General features: G+C 50.5%; 1 protein-coding gene across 3 annotated transcripts in view; it reads right to left on the bottom strand.

The window, feature by feature from the left end:
• Positions 1-12,012, bottom strand: part of ASTN2 (astrotactin 2) — an 897,588-nt gene that overhangs the window by 242,488 nt on the left and 643,088 nt on the right. For all 3 annotated transcript variants that reach the window (XM_082470412.1, XM_082470411.1, XM_082470413.1), the window contains 3 exons: positions 6,869-6,993; positions 3,581-3,685; positions 395-574 (listed from right to left, as the gene is read on the bottom strand). In XM_082470412.1, coding sequence (XP_082326538.1) covers positions 395-574; positions 3,581-3,685; positions 6,869-6,993 — 410 coding nt within the window. The remainder of the gene's footprint in view (positions 1-394; positions 575-3,580; positions 3,686-6,868; positions 6,994-12,012) is intronic.

Below are 12,012 nucleotides of genomic sequence, written 5' to 3'. Positions count from 1 at the left end.
GGTTCTTTCAAGAACCTGAAGAGAAGAAGGTGTCAAGGAGACACCACTCCCACGTCACAGCCTCCTCCACCCCCCGACCCTGGCAGTTGTTTCGAGGGGAGAAAGTGGGAAACAAGGAGCGTGCAGTAGAAGGCCAGGGTTCTGGAGTCCAGAACACCACCCTGGGCTCTCAGGAAATGCCTGAACTGAAAGACTCCTGAGAAATCATCACACGGCCCTTCATTCCATCCACAGTGAACGAGAAGCCCAGAGAGGGGCAGGGACTTGCCCAAGGCCACCCAGTTTCTATGGGGCAGAGCCCGGATTTAGCTCCCAGGGAGCTCAGTTATCTCCCCAGCAGCCTTACCTCCACACCGCATCTGGCCACCACCTCCAGCAAGCCCTCCAGGCTTACCTTTCTGATACTGGAGCCACAGCTGCTGCTGGACCTTCTTGCTGGGGAAGTGGATGACGCAGGTGAGCTCGGAGCCATAGAGGGCTTCTGCGACGTAGTGCGAGCCGTAGTGCTGGATGAAGGACAGCAGCTCCTCCCGACTGCTCTCCTTGGTCAGGATCTTGAGGACGTCAGTGAAGCCTGGACAGAGGAGCAGCACGCAGAGGTGGTCAGGCTTGGGAGGCTGGTGGCCGGCAAATGACAAGCCTGGATTTGGTGCTGTATCCACCACCATAGTGTCAGCCAAATGTGCGCAGCTTTCCCTCACTTATTTTGCAAAGACCGCTCTCTCTGGTGGACACACAAGACGCTAGGTCTGACAGGGAATCAACAGCAGAGGAAGGCCTATAGCTGGCGACCTGAACATCACAATCAGGAAAAATCAAAGCCGATATCTACTGAGCACCCAGCGTGTACCAGGCACGCTGCTAGATGTTCCAGACACTTTAACCTCAGCCCAGCACTGCAGTCCCAACCATAATAAGCCCTGTCGAGTGGATGAGCAAGTCAAAGGTCATAAACTGGAACTGATTTGCCTTGGTCCTCCCGCCAGAGGAGCTAGGATTCCAACCCACTCCTCCTCTCACCCCAGGATGCATGCACTTCCCATGTACCCAATTATCCAGGGCCTGAGCTGTCCACGGCTGGAGCCTGGGGGCTGCACTGGCCCAGGCTCAGCAGAAAGTCTGTGTCCTCATATCTGATCCCTGGCTTAGCTTCCTGTAACATCACTTCCCTTTCTGCCCCTGCCTCAGCCTCCCTAAAACAACAGATGTGTCCTTTCTCCTGCCATTGTCAAGGGCCTCCTTGCTTTTTCATTGCCTTTAGTCCTATGCCAAAGGGGCCTGAGTCCTCAGTGCCTGGCATGGGGCCTGCACAACAATCACTCAGTAACCACTGCTCCCCTGCCCTCTTCCTCCTCCTACAGGCAGGCCACCAAGCTATTTTTCCAGGGGACTTAAGACCTTCTGGGCTCCTCCCTGCTATGCATAAAGCCCAGTGACCTTACCTGGGTATCCCAGGCCTCCAAGGTCATCCCCCGTGAGCTACATACATCAGGCTTTACCTCTGGCCAAATCAGTTTTCTTATTTCTCCTGAGTGTGATCTGGGATTTCCATCATTCTTTCTTTATGTATATCCCTCCCCCACTCTACACACACACACACACACACACACACACACACACACACACACACACCCCACCCCACGATTTACCTGGAATGGACTCCCACTTCCTCCCTAAGTCACACCCATGCTTTCAGGCCCCAGGAAGTCACCCCTCCCCCAAGAAGCTTTTCCCACCATCCTGGCATGGAGCACCTACCCTTTGCACCTTCAACAGGCATCACCCTGAAAGCAGAAGGTCTGTCCCGTTTGTCTCTGAGTCTGCGCATGCATCCTTCCCCACCCACAACTCAACCAGGTTCACGGCACAGATCCCGGACACTGCAGACACACCGACGCCCGTTATTATAAGAGCAACTGATTCTGTGCCGCATCAAAGTAAAATGTAAAAGAGCAAGCTCTTCTTCAACATTAGAAATGAGCTCCAATTTGCAAACATTTGATTTACAAGGGGGTTCTCGGGAGCATCATTATTGATTCATTAAAGCAGATACACCTTTGTAGTTCTAACAGGAACACGGCAGTCTTATTCACAAGCGCGGTGTAAAGGTGTGGGTGGTGGTGAAAACAGAAACAGGGCTCAAAGAGTGGGTCCTTGATTAGAACAACCCCTCTCCATCAACCTGTTAACCCATGCAGCTGGGTAATTAATGCAGCAGAGTTAATAATGAGACGGTTTCTGTTAAGTAATAAATACCACCATGGAGATGCCCTGTGGCTCTTGATCCAGGCAGACAACACTGCCTTCAAATCCCTGCCCTGCTCCTGTTCTGCCACTTACTAGCTGTGTGACCTTGGGCAAGTTACTTAACCTCTCTGACCCTCAGTTTCCTTACCTGAAAAAAAAAAAAAGTGATAAAGAAGGCCTTCCTCTCGAGACTGATGTAAGCCCTAAGATATGAAACATTATAAAGCGCTTGGGTGATGTCAGCCATAATTACTATTTATACTTCCCAATACCCAGGCTAAAAGAGTTCCGTGTTGCTCATGAACAAAGCGATATTGAAAGAGAAAAGATAAGAAAAGAGCTCCCCCCCCCCCGCCCCATCGCAAGATACTTGGAGAATAACCCAGTGGCAGTGCTATGAGTACGAGTCAGGGTAGAAAACCCAAGCCCGGGCCCCGTCTTTTCAGTTTTCATTTCCTTACTTTTCAGTGTTCGTTTATCTTTTATTCCTTCATCAAAAAGGAGCACCAGTCATGTGCAGGAATGTAAGGTACAGGAATAAATAAGACCCAAGCCCTACCCACAGTTCTCAGGTTAGTGGGGGAGACAGACAGGATTCTGATGTGAATGAAGCACTTGTTAGTGCTTTAACACAGGCAGTTGAGCACAGGGAATTCCTAGAATTATTCCAAAGGGTATAGATAATGGGGGAGGCATCTCCGAGTATTGCAGGATGTGCAAGGAGATCCAGGCGGAGGAAACAGCATGCGCAAGGTCACAGAGACAAGAAAGAAAATGTCTCATTTTGAGAACTACACACCGTCCCCGTCAGCTGAAGCACAGGGTTCATGTGGACAAAGTGTGAGCAGTGCGTGTGTGCGTGCGTGTGTGTGTGTGTGTGTGTGTGTGTGTGTGTTGGTGGGGGGAGGGGAGCAGGGAACGCATTACTGCTGAGTAGGAAATGGGCAGGAAAAGAAATCAGCCAGGAGAAACCGGAGGAATCAGTGCCTGAAAGAACTCGTACAATCCACACGCCTGAAGTACTTCGAGAAAGTGTGACCTAGATTATCATTTGCCCCTCTCTCCTACTCATCCCCCACACCCTGCTCAGACACCCCTTCCTCCAGGAGCCTCTCTGACTCCCCAGAATGGACAGCGGCCCCGTTACTGCATTGACCTGCTGCAGTGTGTGGACACCACTGTTCTGCCTGCTTGTCAATCCGCCCTCCCTGTGAGATTGTTGATGGCGGGGGAGGGACGTGGCCTCATTCCCTCAGCATCTCCAGCGCCAGCATCCTTGGGGGACCTGAGCTGAATCACGCCAAGTCCCCTGGCCGCGGGCGGCAGTCCTCACCTGCCGAGAGGGTGATGGTGCTGAGCTTCACGCGGTACAGGTTGCTGCGGACCCGCCATTGCTGCACCATGGGGTAACCCATGGCCTCATCATACCTGACGTCTCCTGGGGAGGGAAGAAGAAGCTGATGTGAGCCCAGCATCTAGAGGCCTCACCCTACAACCCCACCCTGCAGCCCTGGGCTCTGGGTAACAGCCGCCTCTTCTAAGCGGACAGAGGATCGGCCCTAGAGTGCAGGCTCTCTCTGGGGCTGGCAGTTTTATCTGGACTCCACCTCCAGGCCTCTTCCTTCCTGGCCTCTGACCTCAGCCCCAACCCCGCCTTTTCTCTCTGCTCTACAGCTCACATGGCCCCCTTCACCCTACAAGCAAGAATGGGTTTACAGTTCCACTAACTCTGGTGGCGATTTGCCATGGGGTGCTAGATAGCACGGTGCCTCAGTTTCCCCATCTGATACCATGGCTGCCTGGGCTGATCTTATTTCACAGGCGTATTGTGAGACTCAAATAAATTAATAGCAGTGGAAGTCCTTTGGTAACCTTGAAATGTCCTACGTGTGGAATGGGGACAAGAGAACCACAGCCCATTCATCACATACGGCCTAAGGCTACTTTTGCACGATGAGAGCAGAGTTGAGCAGCTGTGACAGAGACCACGTGCAAAGCCTAACACATGTACTCTCTGACGATTTATGTTTGTTCACCCTCTACAGACTGTTTCCTAACATGGAAACATAAGATGTCCTTTGGTATCTTGTAAAATACCTGTGCGTACACATAAAAGGTTCCCATTTCAAACAAGACCAAGAAACACTGGCTAAACAAAGTTAAAAAAGATTAAAAAAAAAAAAAGCTGTATAATTTCTCAGCGCCTTGAATAAATTAATACGCATTTTAAAGGTACATGAAGATAGTGCACAACATTTTGCAAACTTTTTTGAGCAAGGAGCCCCGTTTTTAGGTTTCACTGGAACTCATGTTCCATAGAATGCATTGTGTGAAACACAAGTGTAGACAAAACATAAACAAAGAAGAAAAAAAACACAACAAAATGTTAGCAAGTGGTTAACTTAGTGTGGTGGATGTGTGAAAGATCCTTGTTTTCTGATTTATATTCATCTCCGTTTTCTAAATTTTGTACTCTAAGCACTGCAGACTCTCTTTTTTTATAATCAGGAAAAAATATGTGAAAAAGAAATGCTAGTCACATCAGCAGTTACTATTATTGTTGTGTATCCTCTGCAAATGGCAGGCACATTTTCTGTCCTTTTCTCTTGTCCCCTGGTGAGGAGGCACTTAAAGAGATATTTGATACCAAGATGCAAATGAGAATCTCATTGGAACAAATGATTTCTTCCTGGACATTACTGCAGTATTAAAGTTGTCCATTACTATCAACTTTTTTTCCCCCCCTTAGCCTCAGGAATAATATAATTTTTTAGAGGCTTTCATTTTAAAGTAAAATATTCATGATCCCCAAAGATATGTCCACTGGAGGGAGGTTGTTTTGTTACAAGTACGTCCTCTCTGTTTATCTGCTCTGCCTGTCCTTCCCTTCCTCCGCAGACACCGGGGAGAGAAGGAGAGAGGGCGGGAGAGGAGGAGAGGGCCGTGTTTTGAGTCAGGGCAAAGAAAACAGTCTGTACAGGAAGACTAGACACCAGCACCCAGGCAGCCTCTGCCCCGTCTATGACTGCTTGCCCTAATTCAGAGCAGGCTTGGAGGGGCCATCCCCAATAGAGGGAGGCAGATATTTTGATGCACACTGTTGATGCGGCTTATGCCCTTGGTGGAATGGTGTCCCAAAGGAAAACAAAACAAAACAAAAAAACCCTACTACCTCTTTTGATTATCAAGAAATTTACCAAACCATCTTCTCTGCCCCTCACCCCATCCCTGGGCCTCCCCCATAAGTGATCATCACTCCATCCCTCACTTTCCCCATCCCTGGTCCCTCCTGGATTCCAGCTTGAAATATAAGCCCCTTCAGTGAAATGTCAGCTCCTTGAGGTCAAGGCCATGCTCTATGTTATTCCCGCTCCTGCAGAGACAAAACAGAGCCTGACATATAGTAGGCTCTCAAGAAATACCGATGTACTGACTCACTCACTTCCTTGCATACCATTCCTGACCAAAAACCCATCCCTGGTCCTACTCAATCTCTGACCCCCATCTTACCTGGCTCTATCCTAGATCCCCACCAAAGGATTAGGGGTAAAATGAAGCCCCGGGATTGGGGGGCGGTATTTTTTCTGGTAAGTGAAAAAAAAAAAAAAAAAAACCCAACCTCTTAAAATGTAACAGTTCCTTTATGAGGACGCCTCCGAAGATGCCCAAATCAAAACAAACAATCCTAAGAGCTTGTACCACTAACGCAGGACCGCAACGTCCCGTATCACAAAAGCACAGCCAGGCTCCTTACGTCTTGGGGAAGTCCCCCAAAAGGGCAAGAGAGGAACTGGGAGAAGATGAGGCGGAACAGATGGGCATCCCGCAGTGGGACAGAAAATACAAGCCTCAGGAGAGAGCCTGCAAAAGACGGCTTCTCAGTGGGGGGGAGAGACGGAGGTTGGGGGGTGGCGGGACGGACTGCAGAGTGGAGTGAAAAGGGCAGAAGACCTGGAGCCATGGCACCCGGTTCTAGTCCTGGCGGATTGACTGTGTGACCCTGATCGGTCCCTTCACCTCTCTGAGTCTAGATTCCTCACCTATATAACACGAGAGGAATGATACCCACCCCCCCCAGGATGGCCCAGTGCCCACATTCAAAAACAGCTTGTGTAACTGAGACGCTGTCACCGAGAGAGGCTCCTGGTTGGGGTGGGGATGGGGGAGGTCCACTTATTTTATTTTAAAACGACTTAAAAATGAACGGCATGATCTCACTTCTGTGTGGAATCGAAAAACGTTGGACTCATAAAAGCGGAGAGTAGGATGGCTGGAGGCAGGGAAAATGAGGAGATGTTGGGTAAAGGGTACGGAGATTCAGTTATGCCGGATGAATGCGGTTTTGGGATCTAGCATGCAGTCCGGTAACTACAGTTAATAATACTGCACTGTGTACTTGAAGTTTGCTAAGAGAGTAAATCCGGCCTCAGCCCGGGAAGCCCCTAGCTCTGCACGGTCCATACGAGTCCAAGAAATGGTAGGTAGGTCCCTTTCACATCCCATCCCTCGCGAACACAGAGGCTTGGCAGGGCCCACCTTGGACGTGCTGAGAGCTGAGATGGACTGGAGAGCAGGTGTGTGGTCAGGGAGGCTGGGAAGGGGTCCAGCATGTGTGTCTTACCAGTGAGCAGCTGGAGGTCTGGGAAGGGCTCGGAGAGGACCCCCCGGCACTGCTCCTCCACCGGCAGCGGGATCACCGACAGCCCGTCGGCCAGCTGAGGAAAGTCCTTGATGAAGTTGTTCTCCCTGTGGAGAGGAGCAGAGAGGCTGCCAGATGGAGGAAGCGGAGGCTGCAGGTGCTGCTGGGAAGGAGGGCAGGGAGCTCGTAGCCACAGAAGAGACTGACACGTGAGCCAGCGGACGGCCTTGCTGGGATGCCTCTGGCTCCCTGAATCCCAGGCCTGAGGCCATGGTGCTAAGGACGGGTTCAATCCTGGCCCACCACTTACTAGCTGCATGATCTGGAGCAAGTTCCTGGTCCACTCAGAACCTCAGTTTCTTTTTCTATGAAAGTCAGATCTCAGGGTAGTTTTAAACACTTAATGGGAGAAAGCTGCCAACTGCCTAAGACACAGTCTGATATTCTATAAACTGTCTCTTTGGCTGCTAAATGTCCCTTTACATAAGCGGTGACAATGGTGAGCCAGGATGCGAGGGAACTGAGGAGAGCGTGGAGTGCTTGAAGAAAGAGCGGGTAAGACTAAGCTGGAGAAAGGAAGGCTTGAAAGAATGGGTGTTTGCATGCTAAAGTGGAAGGATCCTAAGAGATCTTTTGGATCAAACTCTTCCTTTTAGAGATGGGGAAACTGAGGCCGGGAGAAGGGGAGCAAATTTCTCACAGACAACCAATGGGTTAGACTCAAAACCAGATCTCCCCACTCCTAGGCTAGTGCTCTTTCTTGCCCTAAATTCTTTAGGTACCTCTGGCGCTTGTCTGCAGGGCCACTCCAGGAAACAGAAGACAAGCCTCAGGGTGCCCTCGGGGCACTGAACCCTGAGCAAAGGTAGTCTTAAGGTGTGGGGGATGAGGTGATAGTGCATTGCAGGGAGTCAGGCTTCAATCTTCCAGACAATAGACCTGCCTAAAAATGGAAGAGCCTGACACTGCGAGGTGGTGAGCTTGCTGTAGCTGGGAGTATGCAAGTAGGAAACTTGATAGCCACTTGGCATGGACGGTATCCAGGCCATTTCTGTATTCAGATCTGACTTCTGAGGTCCCTTCTTATTCAGAAATCCTCAGAGTTAGACACTAACTACAGTCTGGAGAGGAGGAGGAGCGGGAGGAGGAGGGGGATTGAAGAACAAAGGGAAGGGGATGTTTAGCTCTTCATTTTGCCACCTGGAATGGGCAACCTTGAAATGAAAATCAGAAAGAGGCAAACAAAAATCTGTGATGCCAAAACAGTGCCTTTGAAGCCTGGATCTCGGGCAGTTCAAAAGCAGCCAAACAAACATTGTGTGGCCTGGGTCACCTTCCTTTCTGTACTCCACGTCCCCATGCACTCCACCCCAGGCACCTTCAAAGCTCACCATCTAGTCATTCATTTAGTGAACACCTTCTCCGTGTCCGACCCCTGAGCAGGTCAGAATCCAGGGGAGGACCCATTGTCTCCATCTTCAACATCACCAGCGTCTTCGTCATCATCATCATCGTCATCTTTGACAATTATTGATTGAATCCTTAATTTGCTAGGATCTCGCTAAGCACTTTGCATCCATTTAATCATTTAATCTTCACAGTGACCCACAAGATAGTTATCATTATCTTCATTTTACACGAAAGGAAAAATGAGGTTGAGAGTTAAGAGGTGGTAAATTTGGGATTGGACCCTGGTCTCTCTGACTGCACATCTGGTGAGGTAAGCCGCTGGGCCTTGGACTGTCTGCTGGGCATGCATGTGCACGATGTTGAGTTTCTAGGCCCACACTTGTACAGCTAAGCATGCTATTGTGTGCATCACGGGTGTGCCCATGTTTGTGTGCAGAGCCGTACTTGCTTATGTCTACACGTGTGCCTGTTGTCATGGGTTCCACCTAGGTGTTTGTGGCTGGCCTTTGATTTGTCTGCAAACTTGGACATGTGGATCAGCCACGTGAACAGAAAAAGAGAACCTGCCAGGGGCCATGGAAGTGCCCCCAAGTAGCATGTAACACCCACCAGGGACTAAGGAACTAAGTTTCTTCCTGTCCCCCTCATGAGGTGGCCTCTTGTGATACAGAGCGTCCCTTAGAGATGCAATGAGGTGGAGGCCGTCTCCCTGCCCTAGTCATTCAACTAACATGCGCTGAGCACACACTCGGGGTGCAGCCCTGAGCTAGGTACTCAGGATCCAGAGACAGACTGGCTTCTCCCCTTGTCCTTTAGATCGTCCCAGCTGTGTGGGGGAGACAATGGATCAGCCGTGCGGAACAGTCAGTAGGGCCAGCTATCAGGGATTTGTATGGGCTGGAGGCTTCTGGCCAAGGGTCCCTTCCCCCCGAGACCCAAGCACTTGTTTTATGAATAGGAGAGGGCAAGACTGAGATGGCTCTGAAGATTGAGTTCCTGATCTGCCCACACTGCATCCTAGCTGTGAAACCTGGAGCAAACCACTCAAACCTCAGTTTTCTCATCTGTAAAATGGGGATCCTAAGCGCGCTTCAGCCTGCCTTAGTGAAATCACAATAATAACAATGATGGCAATAACTGTTTGTTGAGTACCTCCTATGTACCAGGCGATGTTCCAAGTACTTTACATTAGTTCTCACCCAACCATATGAATTAGGTGCCCTTAAGACCCCTAGTTGGGAGGTGGAAAAGCAGAAGCACAAAGCAGTTATGTAACTACTTAAAACCACACAGCTGGGAAGCGGGAGATCTCAGGTGGTCTGGTCCCAGAGCCCACATGCCACATCACTGCACAGGTGCGGGGCACTGAAGACGCTGCCTGTGACAGTCACAGGCTATCAAAGCTGGAAGAGCCGTAGCACCCCTGGGTGCACTGAGCCCAGACAGGCTGCAGCCGAAAGAAGGGGTCTGTTACTCATTGTAATCTGACCACATACGAGGGGCTCTGCTCTCCAGGTGACTTCACGACCCTCACTCCAATGTTGTGAGATGGGCGTGATTACACCCCCTCTTGACTGATGGGGAAATGGAGGCTCTGAGACGTGAAATGACTTCCCTGGACTTACACACCAAGTGCATTTCGGGAAGAGGGATCTGAAGGCAAGCTTATCATTTTTCACTTTACCACCCAGGGTCACGACTTCACATCTCTGGCTATGCGTTTATAATCGCAGAGGAGGGGGACAATGACACCCTCGCCAGCCCCACGTTCCTCTCCTCTAATCCTTCTGCCTTCTGTTTAAGCTGGGCTTGACTCTGGGCAAATCTGACCTCAGGGAGTGTCAGCACAGTGGCCGACTCAGGAGGGCAGGGGGCCGGCGCACACTCCCCTTCTCGGAGGAAGGTTTTCGCGGGACGCAGGGAGGGTCTCAAGGAAGAGCGTGAGAAGGTGGGAGACCATGGAAGGGGGGTAGTTCACAGGCCAGTGCGGAGAGCGGGGAGGGAGGGAGGCAGGGGTGGAGCAGGGAATGACAAGACAGCTGCAGCAAAGACCAAGGACCAGTGATGGTCCGTCAGGACTGGGCCCCTTCGCGGCTGCCTGGGCAATGGCCACAAGTCCTGCATGGCCTCTGCCAGCAGAGGGCGCCCAGGGCCTTTGCATTAGTCAGCTCTCCCGCGAGGCAAAACAGGATGGGAAGAGCAGAGCTGGGAAGGTGCCCCTGGGCTGAGAACCTCAGACAGAACCCAGGCAGCAGCTTCAGAATCCACCCACCTGGGGAAGGTGATGGGGAGGATGGCAGGGTGCTGGCTGAAACTCAGTTGGCTCGAAAACAAATCCAGATTCTCAGAGCTCGTGTGTGAGTGGGTGTGCGTGTAGTAAAAACTACCAGGCAGCTAATGAATCCTAATAAGAGGAAGATAGGAAGATGAGTAAGTAATATTTGTTTATTGATCCTATTTGTTGATCATCAGCTATGTTCTAGGTAGTGTGCCAAGATACATGTGAATGTGTATGTCATTTTCACCACGTGAGAATTCTATAACTACTATTATTATTCCCATTTTATACATGAAGATATGGATACTCAGAGAGGTTAAGGAACTTGTCCAACTGAGGTCCACAGTTAGGAAGTGGTAATGGGGCTGCTAGCTGAGAACCTGGTACTCAGTAAGCACACATTCAATGGATCAATCCAGACCCCGTGCTCCTGATTGATCACTGGGATAACCTGAGACCAGGCCAGAGAGGGGTGTGCTTCTGAGCCCAGGGATATCACTGTACGTGCATATCTCTGTGTGTGGGGGTCTGCATAAGTTGTGTCTCCAACGGCGACAGGGCGACTGTTTCTTTGGACAAACATCTCCCCCCCAAATATCCATGAAAACAGTTCTATCTCAATTGACATTATATGGAAACAATTCACAAGATTTTTAAAATAGCAGATCCTGGGGTTCCAGGGACTCAGGAGAACTCTGGGAGTGGGAGGTCTCTTTCACTCCACAAACGTGTTTTGGGGTCTCCCATGCACACTAGGGGTACGGCAGTGGGAATTCAGAGGAGGTGCCTGGTGGAGAACGTAGGCACTGTGTGAAGGTCTCAAGGCCTCTACCATCTAGCCCCTGCCTACTCCTTCTGCCTTGTTTCATGAACCACTGCCCCTGCCCGCTGTCCAGCTGCACTGATTGGCCGTAAGTTCCTCTTATGGGGCACACTCACTTCCTACAAAGGGTCGGCTTAGGATTTGCCCTCTCTCTGGAAAGCTCTTGCCCCCCAGCCCCCTGCAGCAGGCCAACTCCTACTTGTCACTCAGACCACACATTATTCCTCTGCCCTTCAGAAACCTTCCCGAGGTCAGTTCTCCCTCTCATAGCATCTTGCTCTTTTCTTCTAGAAAGAGCTTCATAGTTCCTAACCCAGATGTGTTCTTGGGGACCTTGTTGGATATCTACTCTCCCACTAGACTGTGAGCTCCACGGGGGCCAAGACGATGCCTGTCCCATTTGCTGTGCCTTCCCCAGGGCCTAGCCCAGTGCCAACTGCATACAAAGTAGGTGCTCAATGAACGTTTGTTGAGGGAGCAAAGGAAGGAAACCCAGAGACAAAAGTAATGTGTGTATGACCTATGTGGAGTCCTTTCTGATGTTTTGTTACGGGGTACCCAAATGCTTTAGTTTCCAAGGGATATTGGGGATTTTAGTCTAAAATGCCAGCCTTT

The sequence above is a fragment of the Balaenoptera physalus genome (genome assembly GCF_965194825.1).
Source record: "Balaenoptera physalus genome assembly, chromosome: 7".
Classification (NCBI taxonomy): domain Eukaryota; kingdom Metazoa; phylum Chordata; class Mammalia; order Artiodactyla; family Balaenopteridae; genus Balaenoptera; species Balaenoptera physalus.
This window is presented reverse-complemented; position numbering and strand designations above follow the sequence as displayed.